General features: G+C 38.4%; 1 protein-coding gene across 6 annotated transcripts in view; it reads right to left on the bottom strand.

The window, feature by feature from the left end:
• Nucleotides 1–13509: 13509 nt before the first annotated feature.
• Nucleotides 13510–24421, bottom strand: part of FER (FER tyrosine kinase) — a 462877-nt gene continuing 451965 nt past the window's right edge. For 4 of the 6 annotated variants that reach the window (XM_059916864.1, XM_059916862.1, XM_059916863.1 and 1 more), the window contains one exon: nt 18690–19006. In XM_059916864.1, coding sequence (XP_059772847.1) covers nt 18690–19006 — 317 coding nt within the window. Of the gene's footprint in view, nt 17701–18689; nt 19007–24421 lie in introns of those variants that run through there. The other 2 variants (XM_059916866.1, XM_059916867.1) reach the window with 1 other exon arrangement.

The following is a 24421-nucleotide window of genomic DNA, read 5'->3' as shown; positions in this document are numbered from 1 at the left end:
GTGTAACCACCACTATAATTATGATAGTGAACTGTGCTGTCACCACAAGTCTCCCTTATGTTTCTCCTTTATAGCCACATCCATCCCCTTTCTCTATCCCGAGCTCCTGGCAATCACTGATCTGTTTTCTCTCTGTGATGTTTGTTAATGAATGCTACACAAATGAAATCATGCATTGTGTATCCTTTTAAGATTGTAGTTTTTCACTCAGCATAATTTTCTTGAGGTTCATTCAAGTTGTGTGAATCAATAGTTCACTCATTTTTTTGTTTGTTTGTTTTATTTTATTTTTGGCTGCGTTGGATCTTCGTAGCTGCACGCAGGCTTTCTCTAGTTGCGGCGAGCAGGGCCTACTCTTCATTGTGGTGCATGGGCTTCTCATTGTGGTGGTTTATCTTTGTTGTGGAGCACAGGCTCTAGGCAGGCAGGTTTCAGTAGTTGTGGCTCACGGGCTCTAGAGCACAGGCTCAGTAGTTGTGGTACACGGGCTTAGTTGCTCCACGGCATGTGGGATCTTCCCGGACCAGGGCTCTCAGCTGTGTCCCCTGCGTTGACAGGCGGATTCTTAACCACCGCACCACGAGGGAAGTCCAGTTCACTCATTTTTGATATCACCTCACACCAGTCAAAATGGCTATCATCAAAAAATCCATAAACAATAAATGCTGGAGAGGGTTGTGGAGAAGAAGGGAACCCTCCTGCAGTGTTGGTGGGAATGTAAACTGTTACAGCCACTATGGAGAACAGTATGGAAGTTCCTTAAAAAACTAAAAATAAAGCTACCATATGACCCTGCAATCCCACTGCTGGGCATATATCTGGAGAAAAACATGGTCCGAAAGGATACATTCACCCCAATGTTCATTGTAGCACTGTTTACAATAGCTAAGACATGGAAGCAACCTAAATGTCCATCGACAGAGGAATGGATAAAGAAGATGTGGTACATATATACAGTGGAATATTACTCAGCCATTAAAAAGAATGAAATAATGCCATTTGCAGCAACATGGGTAGACCTAGAGATTGTCATACTGAGTGAAGTAAGTCAGACAGAGAAAGAGAAATATTGTATGATATCCCTTATATGAGGAATCTAAAAAGAAATGATACAAATGAACTTAGTTACAAAACAGAAACAGACTCACAGACTTAGAGAACGAACTTATGGTTACCAGGGGGAAGGATGGGGGGAAGGGATAGTCAGGGAGTTTGGGATCAACATGTACACACTGCCATATTTAAAATGGATAACCAACAAGGACCTACTGTATAGCACAGGGAACTCTGATCAATGTTATGTAGCAGCCCGGATGGGAGGGGAGTCTGGGGGAGAATGGATACATGTATATGTATGGCTGAGCCCCTTTGCTGCACACCTGAAACTATCACAACATTGTTAATTGGCTATATAAAATAAAGAGTTTAAAAAAAAAAAGAAAATCTTTGCCTTTTGTTTTAGTTGTTGCTCATGGCTAAAAAAAAAAAGTAATTAGACTTTTTCAAGAAGAAAAAATAGTTCACTCATTTTTATTGCTGAGTAGTATTTCATGGTATGGGTATACCACTGTTTCCTATTGAAGAACATTTGGGTAGTTTCCAGTTTGGGGCTGTTATGACAAAAGCTGCTATCAAATTAACTGCACATGGTTAAAAGTTATTTTTAAAAATTTTTTAATTGGAGTATAGTTGATTTACAATGTTGTGTTTCAGGTGTACAGCAAAGCAATTCAGTTATACATATATCTATTCTTTTTCAAATTCTTTTCCCATTTAGGTTATTACAGAATGTTGAGCAGAGTTCCCTGTGCTATACAGTAGGTCCTTTTTGGTTATCTATTTTAAATATAGTAGTGTGTATATATCAATCCTGAACTCCCAATATATCCCTCCCCCACCCCTTTCCCCCCGGTAACCATAAGTTTGTTTTCTACAACTATGACTCTATTTCTGTTTTGTAAATAAGTTCATTTGTACCATTTTTTTTTTTTAGATTCCACATATAAGTATATCATATGATATTTGTCTTTGTCTGACTGACTTCAGTCAGTATGACAATCTCTAGGTCCATCCATGTTGCTGCAAACGGCATTATTTCACTCTTTTTTATGGCTGAGTAATATTCCATTGTAGATATGTACCACATCCTATTTATCCATTCATCTATCGATAGACATTTAGGTTGCTTCCATGTCCTGGCTGTTGTAGACGGTGTTGCAGTGAACATTGGGGTGCAGTGAACATGTATCTTTTCAAATTATGAAAATTTTGGTTTTCTCTGGATATATGCTCAGGAGTGGGATTGCTGGATCATATGGTAGCATCTAGTTTTAGATTTTTAAGGAACCTCCATACTGTTCTCCATAGTGGCTGCACCAATTTACATTCCCACCAACAGTGTAGGAGGGTTCCCTTCTCTCCACACCCTCTCCAGCATTTACTGTTTATGGATTTTTTGATGATAGCCATTTTGACAGGTGTGAGGTGATATCTCACTGTAGTTTTGATTTTCATTCCTCTAATAAATAACTAGCAATATTGAGAATCTTTTTATGTGCTTCTTGGCCATCTGTATGTCTTCTTTGTAGAAATGTTTATTTAGGTCTTCTGCCTATTTTTTTGATTGGGTTGTTTTTTTGATACTGAGCCTCATGAGCTGTTTGTAAATTTTGGAGAATAATCCCTTGTCAGTCACATCATTTGCAAATATTTTTTCCCATACTGTGGGTTGTCTTTTCGTTTTGTTTATGGTTTCCTTTGCTGTGCAAAAGCTTTTTAGTTTAATTAGGTCCCATTTGTTTATTTTTGTTTTTATTTTCATTACCCTAGGAGATGGATCCAAAAAGATACTGCTGCAATTTATGTCAAAGAGTGTTCTGCCTATGTTTTCCTCTAAGAGTTTTATAGTACCTGGTCTTAACATTTAGGTCCTTAATCCATTTTGAGTTTATTTTTGTGTATGGTGTTAGAGAATGTTCTAATTTCATTCTTTTACATGTAGCTGTCCAGTTTTCCCAGCACCACTTACTGAAGAGACTGTCTTTTCTCCATTGTGTATTCTCGCCTCCTTTGTCATAGATTAATTGACCACAGGTGCAGAGGTTTATTTCTGGGCTTTCTATTCTGTTCCATTGATCTAAATGTCTGCTTTTGTGCAGGATCATAGTGTTTTGATAAGTGTAGCTTTGTAGTATAGTCTGAAGTTTGGGAGCCTGATTCCTCCAGCTCCATTTTTCTTTCTCAGGATTGCTTTGGCTATTTGGGGTCTTTTGTGTCTCCATACAAATTAAAAAATTTTTTTGTTCTAGTTCTGTGAAAAATGCCATTGGTAATTTGATAGGGCTTGCATTGAATCTGTAGATTGCCTATAGTCATTTTGACAATATTGATTCTTCCAATCCAAGAACATGGTATATCTTTCCATCTGTTTCTGTCATTTTTGATTTCTTTAATCAGCATCTTATAGTTTTCTGAGTACAGGTCTTTTGCCTCCTTAGGTAGGTTTATCCCTGGGTATTTTATTCTTTTTGATGCGACGGTAAATGGGATTGTTTCTTTAATTTCTCTTTCTGATCTTTTGTTGTTAGTGTATAGAAATGCAACAGACTTCTGTGTATTAATTTTGTCCTGCAACAAAGTCCTGCAACTTTACCAGATTCAGTGATGAGCTCTGGTAGTTTTCTGGTAGCATCTTTAGGCTTTTCTATGTATAGTATCATGTCATCTGGAAACAGTGACAATTTTACTTCTTCTTTTCCAATTCGGATTCCTTTTATTTATTTATTTTTCTTCTCTTATTGCTGTAGCTAGGACTTCCTAACCAGTGTTGAATAAAAGTGGTGAGAGTGGACATCCTTGTCTTGTTCCTGATCTTAGAGGAAATGCTTTCAGCTTTTCACCATTGAGTATGATGTTGGCTGTAGTCTACAGCCATACCACCCTGAACACACTTGATCTTGTCTAAAAGTTATTTTAAAGGCTTCTGTGACCTTACAAGTTTTAAAGTAAATGGTTTTAAAGATGTAATAATATATCTTGCTAACGTACTTCTAACATCTCTCTCCTAAGCCTAGGAACTTCACCCCTGATTTTCTAACAGCCCTGCAGTGAATTGAATCATATTAAAGGGTATCATTATTAAATTCCTCCAGCTTCATTTAAAATAGTAAAAAACCAAAAAACAAACCAAAAAAGGTGCTATGAACATGTATGTAAAAGTTTATGCGTGAAATAAACCTTCAGTTATCTGGGTTAAATGCTACAAGACGATTTTAAATTACTGATTTCAGCTCTTTAATAGTTACAGAACTATTTTGCATGCTATTTTTTCTTGAGTAAGCGTTGGCAAGTTATATTGTTTCTAGGAATTCATCAATTTTGTTTAATTTAGGTTATTTTCAAATTTATTATCAGAGAGCTCACAGTATTCACTAATTTACCTTTTCGATCCCTGCTGTTTCTGTAGTTATTTATATCTACTATTTCATTCCTAAGATAGTTTATTCTTTTCTTCTTGCTGAATCTCATTGAAGAACGAAGTCTTGGCTTTGTTTTTCTATGTAAGCAGTATGTCAAACATATCAGCGTAGGGAAAGAAATTAAAAAGCAGCTTTCTTTTTTGTCTTTCATTGTTCCTTTAAAATTTATCCAGTTAAAGAAAGCCTTCCATTTCCCCTGGATGGAAATGCAGAGAAGCCTCACAACTCAGGGTGTCTCACCCACGGCACTATTAACATTTGGGGCCAGAGAATTCTTTAGTGTGAAGGTCTGTCTTGGGCATTGTAGGATGGTTAGCAGCACGCTGGCCTCTACCTATTGGATGCCAGGAGCACTTACTAGTTGTGACGAACCAAAAATATCTGCAGACATTGTTAAATAACCCCTGGGAGGAAAAATTGCTTCCAGTTGAAAACCACTGCCATGACTCTTATGTTTAATCTTAGAAAACAAAGTTCTAGAATCACTTTATTTCTAATCTTTTAAGTTGAATGCTTAGCTCATGAATTTTCAGCCTTGTTTTTTTTTTTGGTTGTCAGGAAATTCAGTAAAATGTATTGCCTCGTAATTAACAGATTTTAGATATCTGGTTTCCTCTCTTTTCTCTTTATAATTGGACTTTGTTTTTAATTTATAATTTTCCTCTTTTACCTTATGTTTAACCTTGTAGATGACTTCTGGTCTTCCCAAATTAGTACTTGAGGAATATACTTTAATATACACCAATGATTATTTTCATGGAACATCTACTTTGGGGTAAAAAACTGTGAGGGTATCCTGATATAGGACTGATTTCAAGCCACGAGAAAGGGTTTGAGAAAGAGAACAATGAAGCAAAGAGAGGAGATATGCTCTTGTGAATCTGCTGGTCTCCCATTTCTAACTTTCTATATGCATCAGAGTGACGTAGAAGAGAGGCTGGATTTAGTTTGATATAAAATGAAATTTAGGAGTTAAACTGGCTGGGGCAGATGGCTGCCTGTCCCCTGATTTGATTGAGATGAAAGGTTCAACCATAGCAGATGAGATGTTCCCATCTCTGATTGGTATTCCCTGGAAGACTGATGAAGTGTACAGTTCTGGAATAGAAAAGGCCTGGTTTCTGGGGTTTTGGCTGCTGCAACAGGAGCTTCAGTGAGGGACATCAGTGAGAAAATCCTCCCACTTTGCCCACTCACTCCCTTTCATAACGCACATACATCCTCAGTGTGTTCCTTCGAGTCCTGCTATGCTGTATGACTGTGTCATACTCATTCCTTGACATTTGGCAGCGGGGCAGAGGGGAGGCTTCCAGAGGCTGCTTGGAAAATTAAACTGGGATAAAAACCCAACAGGCTTAAATTATTCATTGGCTTTTACCCAGGTCTAGAAGGAAACGTTTGGGGGCTGGATGTGTTTGCATGAAAGGGAAAGATCCTCTGAATATGGAACAAGACCAAGCCCTAATGAAAGGTGGGAAGAGGCCAGGAGAGAATAGCTTCTAAGGTTGTCAATATCTCCACTTCCTATGACATTTATTTTTCTATTAATTCTTGGCATTTATATTGCTGTGATAGATCAATTAGCCTCTCTAATGTTCTAGTCCATTGACCTTATCATTTAACTATCCTATGGTGCCACTGTCACCACAGGGAGACTGCAAAAGAAACATTTATAATTTTGAATTACCTAGGTCCAGAGCTGGGGAGACATTAAAAGGCTTAGTTTAGATAATCAGCACATTAGATGACTGAACCTTTAAGGAATTTTCCTTTTTCTCATCACTCTGGAATTCTGACAGCTACACTGTGAAAGCAAGAGAACAGAACCCATCCTGCACAGTGCTGGTGTTCAGAGATTCTAAAGTGACCCCGAGAAGACTTGGGAGATCACAGAATCCCAAAGCTGGAAGGGGCCTCGCCTTAGAGATCACTGAATCAGCCAGGATCCTTGGCTGCAGGCAGCAGAACTGCTCTATGGATAGCTTAGTAAAAGGGAATGAGCTGGAAGGCCATCAGGAGGCTCCAAGGTCAATAGGAGGCTAGAGAATGAGGCTTGGGAATGGTAAGAAACCAAGGGTGCTCTGGAGGACTAGGGCAACTTTACAGCAATATTTTCCTAGGAACAATGCCTTCCAACTCTTTCTTCTGTCCTTCAAGACTCAGTTTTGGGAGAAAGTATCCAATTGGGTAAATAAAGATTATGGATCGGTCCTTTGGCTTCTATAGTGGGAGGGCACCATCTGGACTACATTAAATACTGAAGAAGGAATCAGGATGCTTTTAGAGAAGCAAAATTAAAAAGAAAAAAGTTTTAATACTAGGTAATGATTTAGTCCAACCTGTTTTACAGTTGAGGAAACTGTGGCCTAGATAGTGATGTGGCTTGTTCACATTTACAAACTAGTGAGAGTCCAACCAGGGATGAGAACATAGGTTTCCTAGCTCCCAGTTTGATGCTTGTTTCGATATCAGATGCCTTTGGAAGTAGCACCAACAGCCTGACTCAGTTGTAGTCACGAGTTTGGCCTAAGTGTGCTTGGTCAGTCCAATTGTAGCAGATTAGGGGAGTTTCAAAATACACTTCATTTACACTGTTTTTACCTGAAGGAACAACCACTGATGCTTTTAATTAAAGGAAATTAGTTCTTACATCCATGTTTTTTTGCAAGCAACATCATTGCCATCTGCCTAAAGAAATCACTAGCCAGAGGGGGATGTACAGTGAAGTCTAGGACTTTAAATACCACGAGAACTCCAGGGAATTTCAGAGATGCTGTTCATCCATCCTGGGGACTGGAACTTCAGTCCAGTAGCCAACCTCCCTTGGTGATGGATGCACCTGGTCCTAATTAATTGAAGTCAGTAAAAGCACAGGTTGTCTGGGCTGCTGTGTCAGAAATCAAACCTGCCAGAGATGAGGATGCAATCTCAGACGGACAATTAAGAGTTATGGTGAAAGGATTCACCAAGGGCCAGAAACACCCAGCTCTGGTCAGCCAGAGTTCTGCAGGAACAGGAAGGTCAGAGAGGGTTGTATGGATTCGTTTTGCTTGTCCTAAGAAGCTTGGGGGCTGCCCCACAAACAGGAAACGTGTTTTTGAGAGGGGAGTGGTTACCACTTCCAATCCAAGATCAGGGATGGGGAGAGGGCTTGGTTTAACGCAGGGGAAACTGTGTAAATAACAGCATGCCGTTTTAGAAAGGTTATCGATTTGCTGACTGAAGGGTAAACAGTCGTCCAGCATCATCTTGGCTCTGTGACCAGCTCAGCCCTGTACACAAGCCAGGCAAGGATGCACGCCTGTAACTGTCGTGCAGCAGCAGCTTTCAGCTTCTCTTTACAAACATCCCTCTCAGCCACCTTTCTCCCCTAAATCCTTTTGTTATGTCTAAACAAATCGTGTTATGAAACAACAGCAACAAAAACCCTGGCAAAGAGCCAGTCCGCACAGAGAAATGGGACTTGAACTATATTTCAGTTTTGATTTCTAAACAGAGGAAGCAGTGATTGGAGTGTAAGCAGCACACACCCATTATCATCAGAACTCAGAAGCTTAATTACAGAGAAGCTGAAAGCTAACGGTTTTTTATACACTGTTACATCCCTAGGCCAGTTACCATGGAAATCTCTCCTTCCTTTTCTTCTGCTTAGAGAATGTTTATATGGAAAAGAAAGAAATATAAACACGATGGAAAGATTAAACAAGACAAGGCACAGTTTGCTACAAATATTTACATTTATTATAAGAATACAGTTAAAAAAAAAAAAAAAGTTCCACAGACCTATGCATGGTAATTGGTCTATTGGAAAAGAAAAAAGGGCTATTCAAAAATGATCTAAGTTTACAAAAATGATGAAATCATGTTTTAAAAAAGTAGAAAACAATTTAAAAACACCCTACAATGTTAGCTGAAGTTCAAAGTGTATTTCTTCTGAATGTAAAACTAACAAATAAATAAGTGCTAAATACAGATCCGAGTTAAAAATGGTAAAAGACAGACAACTAACTGCTTAGATATTTCTCTCTCATTCATTTTCAGACTTGTTTACAAAGCCAGATAAACTCACCAAAGGACTTGCTTCTGTGTTTTACACTTTAGCTTTTTATAAGAAGCACCCTATTTCCAGTGTTTCTTTAATCCACTTAACAAATATATTATTTTAAAATAACAACAAAAGAAGATTAAAGGTGCTTTAACCTGACAATATTGGCACTAAAAGGAAACTGTAAACCACAGGAGTGCTTTGCTCAACATGAGGCTGGCAGATGGAACATCTGTACCATGGGGGGCTGAGGGCACACCCCATTCCCACCCCGTCATCCCACACTCATCTTCTAACAAAGGGAAGTGGAAGCAACCCAGAAAGTCACATTTCTGCAACCACTCACTGTGGGTCTGTGCCAGGAGCATGCAGTGCCTTAGGCCAGTGGGCCGCCCACCGTCAAATGGCTTGGGCGCCATTTGTACATTTTGTCTTTGCTTTCCGTTTGCTTGAGTTCCTGAAGAAGTCAGGGCTGTTCCTGGGACTTTGACAACTTGGTTTTATTCTCCTGCATTCATCTGGCTTTTCCTAACCCTATGTGGTTGTATGGCTATGACTTCAGAGAGTTGTAATCTTTTAGGGCACTCACCAGACCATACCAAGAGAAACACAAAGAAACCATAACATAAAGTCAGCAGAATTCATACTGCCACCAACCCCTGCTATACTCATATGTTGCTTAAGTAGGCCATGTGATTTAATATATTTAACATAAATTAAACATAAAACCTATACACCTCTGACTAATAAAGCTGTCTTAGTGAGAAATCTCAATGATTTATGAAGGAAAATGATAAACAGAAATAGCCCATGAAAAGTGTGCTCCTGGCCACTGGTCCATGTTGAGAGTCTGATTATGTCACAGGATGCTGTGGGGTAACTGGCATTTCATATGGTGAAATGTTCGTCAAGTGAAAGGGAGTTTCACGTTTTGGGCCACTTTGGTCATGAGTCTGAAACAAACAAAACCCCTCTCTACCAGTTCCCCTTTATCTTTGATTTTGATTTGATGCTCAGAACCTATAGCTGGGATTGGATTTAGAATCATAGGATTATAAAATATACTTGTTATGGGGAATCAGGTGAACCTTGTGGAACCAATCTCTTGGACACTAAAGCCCAAAATAGTGAATTCCATTAAAACACGTATATTTTCCATGCATTCCAAGTGTGAAAGGTCCAGCATCTGAGGAGGAATTATGGCAAATAAGTTCATTTCTGTTGGAATTGGTCTTCCACTTGCAGCTGAGGCAAAGCAATTAGACCGGCAGGGGATGGGCCTTCACAGCATCCTATCATCTAAATACAAGAACTGTTATGCTTTGGGTTAGGAGAAAACTTCACGGTCATATTAAGCATGGCTCTGGGCACCATGCCCTTTGCATTTGCTTACAACAGTCTGGCATTTCTTAAGAGCAAGGAGGCAAGTTTATTTCTACCAAGTAAAATTATTTGTAAAAAACTTTCTAGATAATAGGGTGTTTTCCTCACCCCCACCACTCTGCCATCTTCCATGTTTAAAAATTAACAAAAGCATGGATTAGCAAGCTTGCAAAGACTGCCAAGATGGGCCTTTTGCCTGGGATCTCAGTAATAACATTCCAGATTCCCTCTCAGCCACTAAGTTTCTGACTCCAGGGCACTTAGAAATTCAAGCTACCATTGCGGGTTGGGGGGTGGATTTAGTTTTTTGCTTCATAAGGATTTTTCAGGCAACTCAAAAGAGGACCCCCAAGGTTGTACAATTTGACAAGAGCTACATGAAGAAAATATTAAGTTTGGGCTCATATACAACTTCATTTTTCATTCTCAGATTTTTGCTGCTTCAATGTGGGAATTGGGATTTTTTTTTTTTTTAATGGCCTTCTTATACTTATCCTGTGTTGCCCAGAACATTGCTATTTCCCATTGACATCCATCCTATGCTTTCAAAATAAGGTACTAGCTCCTCATTAGATGAACTGCCTGGATGGTTCTATTGATAGTTTTTGCATGGATGTTTTAACTGAGTACAAAGGGATGAAAGTAGTGTTTCTGTTGTTGCTTTAATGGTTGAAATCTGGCTTCTTCGTATGTCATTTTAGAATCTGATTTGGATAGCATCTAGAAGGTGCTTATTCTGATACTAAAGATGTTCTTAACAGATAGGAGAAAGAGTGATGTTTGGCTTTGTAGGAAGGGTACTGCTCTGGGGGAAACTGTAGAGTAGAGTTTGTGTTTCAACACAGTAGTGCTTTGGGGTCTGTGTCTCTAGGTAGATTGCCTTATTTTAAACTTGAGTCTTTGTATTTGCTACCCTCTTTTCTGAAGCTATGGAAAAACTCTTTGACATTGTGCAACTGAAATACTTTTAGACATTTACTGACAAGAGGAGTGTGAAAGAAACAATAAAAAATACTGGCAGAGAAGAGTGGAATGGAAAAATTGAAAATGTCCGGGGTTTTAAAATAATCATTGTTAGTGTTTTAACATTTCTTTGGAGGCAGGTCACCTAGTGAGCTTACTCGGCCAAGTCAACAGGCTGCTTCCCTGGACACATCTGCTCACAATGATCTTTCCATCCTGGGAAAATCTCCCAAGAACCTCTATTGATAGTGTAACTCATCAAACACATCTGCCACCTAGTCGTCCTATCCCCACCACAGAGACTACAGCGAGGCCCCTTTGTGTTCTAAGCTGCATGTGCCACGGGGCCTCTCACACAGGGTATGCGGCTGGCCTGGTAAATGGGTGCCTGGGAGCTCTCTGTAAGGCAAGGGCCTCCTGAGCACGTGAGGAGAAACCGTTTGGTCTAGGCCAGTTAAGACACTGTCTGATAAAAGCTGATGAGAAAAGGCTTTTCTGTTATGGTAAAGATTAAGAAACTGAACATGAGAAAAAGAAATACCAACCAGAAAAAAAAATAAATAACCTAGAAAAACTAGCACCCAGTAGGGTTCCCTGAACCTGACATGGCAGATATTGAGAAAAAGCTTCTGAGTGAATAAAGCTGAGGGAAAACATTACAAAATTCTGCTACCAGGGTGATTACCATCACTTAGAACATTTTATTACTTTGTAGAACTCTCACATCTTCTGACTTCAGTGGTAATGTTTGGGGAGATAATTTAGAAATTCAAGATTTGAATCTTTTTAGAGTTTTTTTAATTTTTAGAGTTTTTTGAATCTTGCCAAGTTTGCTGGCCAGGAGGGAAGCTCAATCTGTCTTTATGTTGCAGGCAGAGACACCCGCAAGGTACCTTTTCTTTCATAAAATAATAAGAAGGAAATTTCACAGCAGTTTTCCTCCCATGCTGGCTGCCCCAGACATATGTGTGCCACCCTCAGTTCCTTACTGCTTAGGAAGTGGGCTGAACCACTGTCATACCTGCAGCCTTCCAGAAAAACCAAGCAAGAGTAATTCTCATTCAACAGTGGCTTGCTCTTGAGATTACAGGGAGCATAAAGAAAATCAAATCAATACCCCACTTAGTGCCCTTTAAGAAGTGTTGTAGAAACTTGAGAGGTACGTAATGTTTAATACCATGCAGCGGGAAGCACCTCAAAATTCCCTTTTGAGGATTCGCTTTCCCTCATTGATAGCACATTTATTTGTTGGAAGGTGAGCCCTTGAGTCACTTTGCGTTGGCACTTTGTTTTTGCCCTTCCTGTCCTTCAATCTTCCTTTTTGGGTGTCTCTCTTTCTGCCTTCCATGTCTGACCTAAGCCATGCTGCGCTGCGACTGGCTTTAGGATGCTTCTATGATTCCTTCCCTCACATGTTATTAGTATAAAGACAAGGAGCATGGCTATTTAATCGGTGCTCCCCTCCTTCCCTGCTGCATTCCATGTTTCCCCAGAGCTGCGCTCATCAGAGGAAGGTCCCTCTGGGGTACCTCTAGGAGCCAGTTAGTCAACATCAGTCAAAAGGTGACATGGCTGATCTCAGCGTGCTCTCACTTAGGAGACCAGCCCCACTGCAACCAGACTTCTAATGAGGTGTGAATAATCAGTGATTTAGTTTAAGAAATAGTATCACTAACTCAAATACAAAGAGACTTAGAGAAGTCTCTGTTAAAAGTCTAAGCATATACGGCCAAACCCATTAGTTGGGAGGACAATGGGCATGTGTCGCCCAGCACAGCGTCGCCTCTGAGCTGGGGATAAGAGACTGCTACACATGCAAGGGAGAGGTCTCTGGTTTGCTCACATGAAGGCCCACATGCTGGCAGGTGACCTCTTTTGCTTCTTTTGATTCCAGTACCTTTTAAATTTTCTGTAGGAAAGGATCTGGCCTGGTGGCGCTGTTCTCCTCAGGCCTCCTAGTGACGTTGTCCAAGTCTTCGTTCCACTGTAATTATCCTACACTCTCTGTAGGGGCTGCATCATCCTGCCTTAGAATAACTGGTGCTCTCCTCTTTTGCCTTTGTAGACGTTTGCCTCAGTGCCTTAGTAACAGATGTGCTGAAGCCTATGCTCATTATATCTCCCCAGTTTAAAGTGACTAGGAATTTAGTACAGAAGGATTTTTCTACCACCTAAGAATCTCAGTCTTTATTAGGCCATCTTTAATGTCTACACTTAACATTTCAGAATTTAATCTTTGAATCAGTATGAGGCAGTAGGATGGTCTTCAAGGGGTTACAAATATTTCCTTAAATTGAATTATGACTAAGATATACAGTTTTACACTTTCTGTATTATAGCATTATTTTTTAAAGGAGAATTTTATGGGACTCTACAACTGTAGCAGTATCTCCTTCAAGTAGGTAATCTTGGTACATGAAATATTGACTTTTAATTAGAATATTTTCTTTGGCAGAAATTAATATGTAGTTCTGGATCTTCCCAAATAATATATTATTCAGACTTGATATGAAACTAATCAAAACAGAGAAAAATAAATAAAACTAAAATATTTAATAAAAATATCTGGTACGTATAAGCAAATCAGAGTTAGTAATAAAAGAGGTAATACTTTATTTTAATGGTAAACTTTCATGCTAACTTAATAGTGTAATGGAACTGTAATATAAACTCATTTTCATATAAAATCTTTGTTTTAATTAACATATTAATACATAAAGAAACCATGTCTTTTTCAGTTGTCTGTCCCTTTTTGTTCTTTGTATTTTGCATTATTCTCTGTTTTGTGTGAGGGCTCTGACCTCCTAAATACAAAAGTCAGTCTTTACATGACTCAGAATAGTGTTTATGGACAATCAATTCTGTTGATAAGAAACAACTAAAATACCAATGGTGTGATGGGGAGGTACGCATATGTAAAAAGAGGGTTGAGGCAAACAAACAAACAAACAAACAAACAAACCCTCTTTTCAGAAAGTATCAACTGATCTCACGTCAGAAGACACACAGCCACAGAACAGTGCCCATAGAGTATACTAGGGAAGGTTTGCAGGTACATTTTTAGAACATCTGATGAGTGAACTGGAAAGTAGTGTGACTGAGGTAACCGAACGACAGTAACATACGACCTAGACATGTATTTTTGCGTTCTCATTTTTATGTTTATCCCACTACAAGATCCTCAGTGTGTGGCATATAGTATAATTAAAACACTTTCTTCTTGACACAAGTCATACCAGTACTGTGAAGCCACGGTTATTTTAGTGGTATTAGCCAAACTTTATATAAAACTATATGGCAAAACTGAAACAATGAGTATAACACAGACAAGAAAACCATATCATGGTTTAAAGGAAGTTAAGACTAGTTCATGACTAAACATTTTCTTTTCTTTTAAAACAACCCTCAAATGAAAACAGTTGTGAAATGTGTGCTGAAAATTGGCTGAAGCAATTAGACTCATGTTCTACACTGGTGTGCTAGTAACAGGTTTCAGTAATGTTGTATTTGTGATAAAATGGTGAATTATGGATGAAGAATTTTATTGCCTATATTAAATTTGGGAGATAAGAGAGAAATGATTACATAAGACCTTTCACTGGGGACCTAGTGGCAGGATGGACTGAAATGAAACCTCTGGTTTTGAAAGTCTAAACAAAACCTATTCATCCTTTATTATTATATCCTAGAAGAGAAAGAATATGTTGGCTTTGGGAAGTAACCTTAGATTACATGGAGTGCAAAATAATTTTAGGTTTCACATGTTGGTGATAAATGTTAATTTGACAATAAAAGATTTCTTTCCTTGAAAAATGATGAACTACCTAAATATTTCTCATAAAGGTTCCTTGGTGATTCAAGATAGAAAAATGCAGGTGAGAGTCAGGCTGCCTGGGCTTACTGCCCCCCCCTCCATATTCATAAATTTAAGGAATTATGACAGAAACTACATAGGAGTAACAGATGCAACGTGTGAAAAATCCATTAACAACACAAAGATTTGTGATCTGGCTGAATTACATTCAGACCAGTGGCAATTTTGGTTACTAAAATTTTGGTTACTGTTTTCTTACTAAATAAGTCATAGGATTTTATGTGTTTCTGAAACCTTTCCCTGTATCAACTTGCAAATTCAGAGGAGTATTTGTGTGTATGCTTTTTGGGTATGGATTAGCCTCCTAAAGTACATAATTCCAATAATTATCAGTGACAGAAGGGATGAATAAATTATGCTTCGAGCACAACAAAGTTAACAGTAAAAAATAGTCTGCATAAGTTTTTCTTAATGCATGTGCCTATATTAAATTTAATATTCTATATAACTGATATGATCCTGAAAGACTCCCGATGAGTTATTAATCCTGAACTGTACCACTGCCTGCTTTGGGACAAAGAATAAAATAGAATTTAAATGCTGCAGATGTCACGATGTTTTGAAAAGCTTCTTTAATTTAAGCACAGAGTTACGATGTGAACTGCAAATTCTAACAGCCTGGATGAGTGAAATATCAATGCCATGTTCGTTCTTTACACCAGAATGCAATGATTAAGCTTCAGGTCTTGTTCACAAAATTAAAGCCCAAACCAACATTCTCTCTCTTTGCTGAGAGCTTAGCATTGGGGCTGCTAAGTGATGGGAGGCTGTTTTCTTTAAGCAAAGAATATTACAGAGAGATGCACTTGGAAATACTGGCAAAGGGTGGAAATGTCCCCATTTTATTCTTGCTTTTGAAGGCTGGCCAAGTGCCTGAAGACCAGAGCTCTTAATCTTAATTCATGAGTCTGCTTTGATTTACCACAGCATATGCCATCAAAAGAAGGTTTCATTTTACTCATAATATTTGACAGAAGGGAAACAATGCTGATTAAAACAGAGTTACTTTGTATATTGCAATATTTTTGTGGGCGAGTTTATTATGCTTTCATTTTCGTCTGGATGTGGTAATCATTAAATGTGTGTGAAACTTCAAGGAGATTGAAGTGGTAGACACAAGCCATTTTTCTCCTCAGTATTATCCTGTTTACTCTTGAAAGTAGTACTGGGTGTGAGTTGTGCGCAGTGATATTCCTAGGCAGCAAATATGTGGAGGGGGCAGGAGGAATTTTCTATCCCATAAGCTCTTCCAATGAATGTAGACCAAATAACCACTACTGTGCTATTTGGACACAGGCCTGAGCACTTATTAAAAGCTCCCAGGCCACATTTACCCCTGAGCGTGACCATCTCTTACACACATATTTATCCTGAGAGGCAACTATATACAGACCATGGGGTAAGTTCCCTGGATGAAGCTAAGATTCAGCTAAAGACAATCCTAGTTTAAACTCTGTTACATTTTATTCATATGAAGCATCTCCAAACTGTGCTCATATATGGGTGGGCTAATGCTAAGAATTTTCAGGTAGCAGTATAAGAGTAAATGAGGGGGAAGGTGGACAAAGGAGCGCTATCTCTACAGCTTTTTCCTTAATAAGGTTCACCTGACTTCTTAACCATTTACTCCATTCATACCTGCCAGGTTTCTCGGTATTACGCGCGTGTGTGTGGCTGTGTGGGGGGTGCACGCCCATGTGTGTACACACATGGATGTGTTTATGAACTAGAATCATCATATTCTGACAGCTCTGGAAACTGGCACAAATGAACGGAATTAAATTCTGGGATGTCTCCTCTCAAATGAAGGTACTTAAAATTATGCTGTTATTTCTGTAGACTCGTGCTTTGGAATTTCTCTAAAGAATTTTTTGTTGACAAGAAGGCTCTATCTATGAACTCCTGAAAACATTTCTTAAAACCTTTTTCATGAATCAGACCATAAAATAAAGCACGTGTGTGTGTGTGTGTGTGTGTGTGTGTGTGTGTGTGTGTGTGTAAAGGCATAACTCTGGTAAGAAGGCAGATTTTCTATTTTCCTTTCCTTCTCTTTGATGATGACTTTAGCTGCCCCTTTCTCCAGACCGTCCTCCTGTTCCAACTTACTTCTTGCCATCACAGCTGTCTGAAACATTCTTTAAAAGCTGTGGCCTCAATTAAGAGCTCTTTGAGGACGTTCCAGGTATCATTTTCTGATGCCTGGACAAAAGGGGAGGGAAACAACAGGTTTACCAATAAGACAGGAATGTGAGGATTCTTACACTGTGCTTATTTCTGGCGAGAAAGGAAAGAAAACCCCTAGGAGGTCTAAATAATTCTCAATATAAAATGATGTTTACAAATACACTCTTGCCTTGGCAGAGCAGAAAGCCAACTTTGGTTGGAATGTGTCCTGCAGACATGGCATTACCAATGCAGCTGATAGCACCGATCGAGTAGGGTCTGTGGCATGGGACAGCAGCCGTGAACTGGGTCTGAAGTAAAAAATCTCTGAGAAACATCGATGGTCCTGGTGTGAAAAAGATGGATTGGTTCCCCCTCACGTTTAGAGCCTGTGCTTTTCTATTTACAGAGGGCTGAAATGCCAGGATTGCTGTGGTGAGCTAAGAAAGCCCTTGGTAGGACTACCTGTTTCTTGAATGCATTTGCCTTTGACTTTTTTTAACGGCACATATTTAAAAAACAGTTAATTAAAAAAAATAACCTTAGAAGACTGTTGCACATAATGTGGTATAAACTCATTGTTAACGAGAAGAACAATATTACTCTGCTGGAGGACCAAGTCCTGGAGGCTGAGTTTGCACTGTTCTGTCACTATGTGATTTTCTTCTTGATGACAGTGAGCTCTTTCTGAAGTTCAGTGAACTTGGGGCGGTTTTCAGGTTTATAATCCCAACACTTCATCATAATTTTAAAAATGTCCTCTGGACAATGCTGAGGGGCTGACATTCGGTATCCTGAAGACCCAAGAGAAGAACAGAGAATTTAGAATGGGGATAAGATATAAATGTTCACATAGGGCATCATGCAGTTTGTAATTTTTAGTACCTTATGTTGTCGGTTAATAGAAACAAAAAAATCCATTTCGGGGCTAACTGATTTTTTTTCTATAAGTAATGCAGACTTTAATATTAATAGAGCAACATCATTACCTTCTAGTTCAAAGAACCCATTTTCTGTTTGTTCATTTGTCACAAAGTCTGATGTAAGATACATCACATACAAATGCATGTTTCAGTTGCTCTAAGTATTTGCTTTTAGAATTTGCTTTTAGATGCTGTAGGCAGAGTTTTAAAAAATCATCTCTACAACTCAGGTTTTTGAAGATGAGAAAAAGGATGAGGATTTATAAACATTAATTTAAAAGTGAAATAAAAATGAATATGAGGCATATTCCTTTACGGTCTGAGAAGAATATTATCTTTAATTCAAAGTCAACTGGCAGTGTCCCGGCAGTGTGCTGGGCGGTGTGTGTGTGCCTGTGTGCATTTGCCTCCGGAGCGGTAGGAAAAGGGAGGAAGGAAGCTGGAAAGTTATCTTCCTACACCCGATTCTACAACCATGCCCCCCTCGAGGGGCCTGACCCTAGGGCACTGGTGTTTTGTTGAAAGTATTGTGTTGTTGTTGTTGAAAGCCGGGGACTACACAAGTGCACGTGAGGGTGTCACTGTCACCTGCTTATTCCTGTCCCTGATCTGAGAACACCATAGGGCTTCTTCAGAACTGTTCCAAAATTCTCAACTTCTTCCTGAAGTCTAACTGCATTTCAATTTGCAGTAATATTAACAGTGTTTATTTGGCATAGAATAAAAAATAGGTGGTCTACCTCAATCTCCTATTTCCCTGGAAGATAGTGAATGGCACAGCCTTGCAGGTGTCATGCCAGGCAGGGGGAGTGGAAGAAAAGCCTAGAGCTTTCTATTTTCAAAGAGCTGGGATCTATCTTTTAAAGTCTTTGTTGTTGTTGTTGGTTTGGTTGTATAAGAGCTACACCATCCATAAAGTTCAAAAGTAGATTAACCAGCACCTCTCCTATCGCGTGCCCAAGAGTACCCCCTTCCTCCTCCCAGGAAATGCAGACACGGCACCAGCACTGCCCGGGCTGGGTGTGAACACTGCTACCCCGTGTCTTTGGCTCACCTCTTTCCACTTGCTCCCGAGCTTGTTGATTTGTCATTCCAGGGTATGGGCAGACCCCTAAGCTGAAGGTCTCCCAGAGGAGGATGCCAAAGCTCCACACATCACTCTCAGAGCTGTATCTCCCTGCAGGGCGAACAAAACCACATTCAGGTCATTGGATAAGCGGGTGACCATTTCTGGTTGTGTTTGTCTATGTCAGTCACATATTAACATATTTAAACTTACCAGGAATTCAATAACTAGTGATCTTATTTTCTTGACTAGTTTTGCTTTCCAGGAGTAGTAATATTACCAATTAAATGAATAGTCTTCAGGCTGCTACTTTAACCAAACCACCTTCCAAATCACATTTCCCCCACCAAGAACAAATATTCACTCAGTATGCAAGCTTACTTTCTCTGTGGCCTCTAAATGAGATGGATGGTTTATATAAAAAAGATATAAATTTGTACACATCGATGCCTAGGAGATTAAATAAGTTGGAGTTCTGCAATTTTGTCTTCTGCCTGCATCATTTTCTTTCTACTAAAATTACAAACAAACTTAAAGCAATAAGGAAAGTTTCTTAACTTCAATTTTTTACTCATCACTGTTTACAGATATTCTTACACGCTTAAAGTTCTCATTTTCTCCACTGATAGTTTCATTTATGGAAAATACATTTTTCTGTGTTTTGAATAGAGTAGAAATTAACATAGCTGGCTGATAAAAACAACTTCTTTAAATTACATGGTGCCGTGTTTTGTCAAAATATCTTGGTGCACCTGCTTTACTGAATTACATAAGCTAACTCTTAGTTTAGTTTAGTTTTTTTTCCCTTGGTAATCTTCTAGAGAAACAAGGAGATAAAAGCCAATACCAGATATCTTCTGGAATGAATGTGAAATCAAGGAGGGGAGGCAGAAAAGGCTATGAATTTTCAAGATTTTCCAACATAATTCTGCCATTCTGGGATGTATAAATGCCCATCCTCTCAAAATGTCTTGTTACTTTGAGTAGGATGGCCTTTTCTCTTTCTTGAAAACAGTACAATGAGAATGAGAGTACGCCTGTGCTATAACTGCTCTGACGTCAGAGTTTGGAGTGTACTTGCTGATCATCATCTCCAGCTGTGTGAATTAGCTTCCTTCTTACTAGACAGTAATTACGGACATTCACTATGCTAGTCGGTAGGAAGATTAGTTTCCCTGTCTGCATATCAACTCTTTTCATGTTTGGCATCCAGTAATTTAAAACTTTTTATGAAAATCATTCAATGGTTACAAGTTAAGACTAATTAACTCTTTAAGGAAGTACAAGGCATAGAGAGCCAAATACCTTATTTTTGTAAGATAGTATCTGGGAAGATATCAAGAATGGCCAGTTGTATTATAAATTAAGATCACACTCTAGAAGTGAAAGCTTATAACCTAACTCTGTAACCTTGACTTTTTTTTTCAAATTTTATTTTATTTTATTATTTTTGGCTGCGTCGGGTCTTCATTGCTGCGCGCAGGCTTTCTCTAGTTGCGACGAACGGGGGCTACTTTTTGTCACGGTGCGCGGGCTTCTCATTGCAGTGGCTTCTCGTTGCCAAGCATGGACTCTAGGCGCGTGGGCTTCAGTAGTTGTGGCACGGGGGCTCAGTAGTTGTGGCTCACGGGCTCTAGAGCACAGGCTCAGTAGTTGTGGCGCACGGGCTTAGCTGCTCTGTGGCATGTGGGATATTCCCGGACCAGGGCTTGAACCCGTGTTCCCAGTGTTGGCAGCCGGATTCCTAACCACTGCGCCACCAGGGAAGCCCTGCAACCTTGACTTTTGAATCTGGTTTTACTGGATAATTTTAAAAAATTAATTAATAATTACTGCTTTATTTTTCTTACTGAGATATAATTAACATAACATTATATTAGTTTCAGGTGTACAGCATGATTTAATGTTTGCATATATTGCAAAATAATCACCACGATAAGTCTAGTCAACATCACCATCCATAGTCACCATCCATAGTCATAAAAATTTTTTTTCTTGTAATAAGAACTTCAAGATCTACTCTCTTGGCAACTTTCAAATATGCAATATAGTATTATTAATTATAGTCACCATGTTTTACATTACACCCCCATGACTCATTTGTTTTATAACTGGAATTTTGTACCTCTTGACCACCTTAACCCTCCCCCTACCTCCCACTGCTAGACTCTGGCAACCACCAGTCTGTTCTCTGTATCTATGAGAGTGGTTTTGTTGTTGTTGTTTAGATTTCACATATAAATGAGATTATACAGTATTTGTCTTTCTCTGTCTGACTTATTTCCCTTAGCATGATACCCTCAAGGTCCATCCATGTTGTCACAAATGGCATGATTTCACTCTTTGCTATGGTTGAATAATATTCTATTGTATATACACACTATATCTTCTTTATTCATTCGTCCATTGATGTACACTTAGGCTATTTCCGTATCTTGGCTATTGTAAATAATGCTGCAAATGAACACGGGGGTGCATATATCTTCTTGAGTTAGCATTTTTGTTTTCTTCAGATAAATACCCAGAAGTGGAACTGCTGGATCATATGGTAGCTCTATTTTTAGTTTTATGAGGAACCTCCATACTGTTTTCCATAGTGGTTGCACCAATTTACATTCCTCCTGACAGTGGAGGAGGGATCCTTTTCTCCACAACCTGGCCAACACTTGTTACTTCTTGTTTTAATAACAGCCGTTCTAACAGGTATGAGGTGATAAGTCACTGTGGTTTTGATTTGCATTTCCCTGATGATTAGTGATGTTGAGTATCTTTTCATGAAACTGTTGGCCATGTATATCCCTTCTTTGGAAAACTGTCTATTCTGAACTTCTGCCCATTTTTTAATCAGATTGTTTTTTGTCTTGAGTTGCATGAGTTCTTTATATATTTAAATATTAACCCCTATCAGATATATGACTTGCAAATATATTCTCTCATTCGGTAGGTGTCCTTTTATTTTGTAAATGGTTTCCTTTGCTGTGCAGAAGCTTTTTAGTTTGAAATAGCCCGACTTGTTTATTTTTGCTTTTGTTGCCTTTGCTTTGATGGCAAATCCAAAAACTCATCTCCAGCACTAGAGCTTACTGCCTATGTTTTCTTCTAGGAGTTTTATGACTTCAGGTCTTATAGTCAAGTCTTTAACCATTTTGAGTTAATTTTTGCATATGGTGTAAGATAGTGGTCTGTTTCATTCTTTGGCATGTGGCTGTCCAGTTTTCCCAACATTTACTGAAGAGATGTCCTTTCCCCATTGTATATTCTTGCCTCCTCTGTCATAAATTAATTGACCATTTATGCATGGGATTATTTCTAGGCTTTCTATTCTGTTCCATTGATCTGTGTGTCTGTTTAATTCTAATACCACGCTGCTTTAAATACCATAGCTTTGTAGTATAGTTTGAAATCAGAGAGCATGATGCCCCTAGCTCTGTACTTCTTCCTCAGGATTGCTTTGACTGTTAGGGTCTTTTGCGGTTCCACGAAAATTTTAGTATTATTTGATCCAGTTATGTGAAAAATGCCATTGGAATTTTGATAGGGATTGCACTGAATCTGTAGATTGCATTGGGTAGTATGAACATTTTCTTAATATTGATTCTTCCAATCCATGAGCATGAAATATCTTTTCATTTATTTGTGTCTTCTTCAGTTTTTTTGGTTGTGTCTGATAGTTTTCAATGTACAGGTTTTTCACCTCCTTGGTGAAATTTATTCCTAGATATTTTATTGTTTTTGATGCAATTATAAATGGAACTGTTTCCTTAATTTCTCTTTCTGATAATTTGTTATTAGTGTATAGAAACACAACAGATTTTTGTATTTTGACTTTGTATCCTGCAATTTACTGTATTCATTGATTAGTTCTAACAGTTTCTTGGTGGAGACTTTAGGATTTTCTATATAATATCATTTCATCTGCAAATAAGGACAGTTTTACATCTTCCTTTCCAAATGGGATTCTTTTCATTTCTTTCTCTTGCCTAATTGCTGTGGCTAGGACTTCCAATACTATGTTGAACAAAAGTGGAGAGAGTGGGCATCCTTGTCTTGTTCCTGTTCTTAGAGGAAAAGCTTTCAGCTTTTTACTGTGAACTGTGATGTTAGCTGTGGGCTTGTCATATGTGACCTTTATTATGTTGAGGTACATTTCCTCTGTACCCACTTTGTTGAGAATTTTTATCTTAATGGGATGTTGAGTTTTGTCCAATGCTTTTTCTGTATCTATTGAGATGATATGATGATATGATTTTTTGCCTTTATTTTGTTCATGTGGTGCATCATGTTGATTGATTTGCAAATGTTAAACCATCCTTGTATCCTTGGAATAAATCCCACTTGATCATGATGTATGATCCTTTTATTATTTAATGTATTGCTGAATTCCGTTTGCTAAACATTTTGTTGAGAATTTTTGCTTCTGTGTTCATCAGGAACAATGGCCTGTAATTTTCTTTTCTTGTGATGTCTTTATGTGGTTTTGATATCAGAGTAATGATGGACTCATAAAATGAGTTTGGGAGTATTCCCTCTTCTTCTGTTTTGGAAGAGTTTGAGAACGACTGGTATTAATCTTCTCTGAGTGTATGGTAAAATTCACCAGTGAAGCCATTCATTCCTAGACTTCTTTTTGTTGAGAGGTTTTTTTGTTACTGATTCAATTTCAGAAGGTTTTTGTTTGAGAGATTTTTTTCATTTTTTCTAGGTTGTCCAGTTTGTTGGCATATAGTTGTTCATAGAAGCCTCTTACCATCCTTTGTATATCTGTGGTATCAGTTGTAATGTCTCATTTTTCATTTTTAACTGTTTTGATTTGGTTTCTGTCACTTTTTTTTCTTGCTGAGTGTAGCTAAAGTTTTGTCAATTCTATCATTTCAAAGAAATAGCTATTAGTTTCATTGATCTTTTCTATTGTCTTTTTAGTCTTTATTTCATTCATTTCTGCTCTGATCTTTGTTATTTCCTTCCTTCTAATAACTTTGGGTTTTATTTTTTCTTCTTCTAGTTCCTTGAGGTGTGATGTTATGTTGTTTGAGATCTTTCTTGTTTCTTGAGGTAGGCATTTATTACTATGAACATACCTCTCAGAACTGCTTTTACTGCATCACCTAACTTTCGGTATGTTCTATTTCCATTTTAATTTGTCTCAAGGTAATTTTGACTTTTCTTTTGATTTATTCTGTGACCCACTGGTTGTTCAGTAGCATGTTTAATTTCCACATATTTGTGAATTTCCTAGCTTTCTTCTTGTAATTGACTTCTAGTTCCATACCGTTGTGGTCAGAAAAGATGCTTGATGTGATTTCAGTCTTGTTAAATTTATTAAGACTTGTTTTGTGGCCTAACATATAATCTGTCTTGGGGAATATTCCACGTGCACGAGGAAAGAATATGTATTCTGCTTCTTTTGGATGGCATGTGTATACTGATCTATAGATATCTATCTATATATATATCTGTTAAGTTCATCTGGTCTAAAGTGTCATTTAAGGCTGACATTTCCGTACTGATTTTCTGTCTGATCTTTAC

Source organism: Balaenoptera ricei, chromosome 3 (genome assembly GCF_028023285.1).
Source record: "Balaenoptera ricei isolate mBalRic1 chromosome 3, mBalRic1.hap2, whole genome shotgun sequence".
NCBI lineage: Eukaryota > Metazoa > Chordata > Mammalia > Artiodactyla > Balaenopteridae > Balaenoptera > Balaenoptera ricei.
This window is presented reverse-complemented; position numbering and strand designations above follow the sequence as displayed.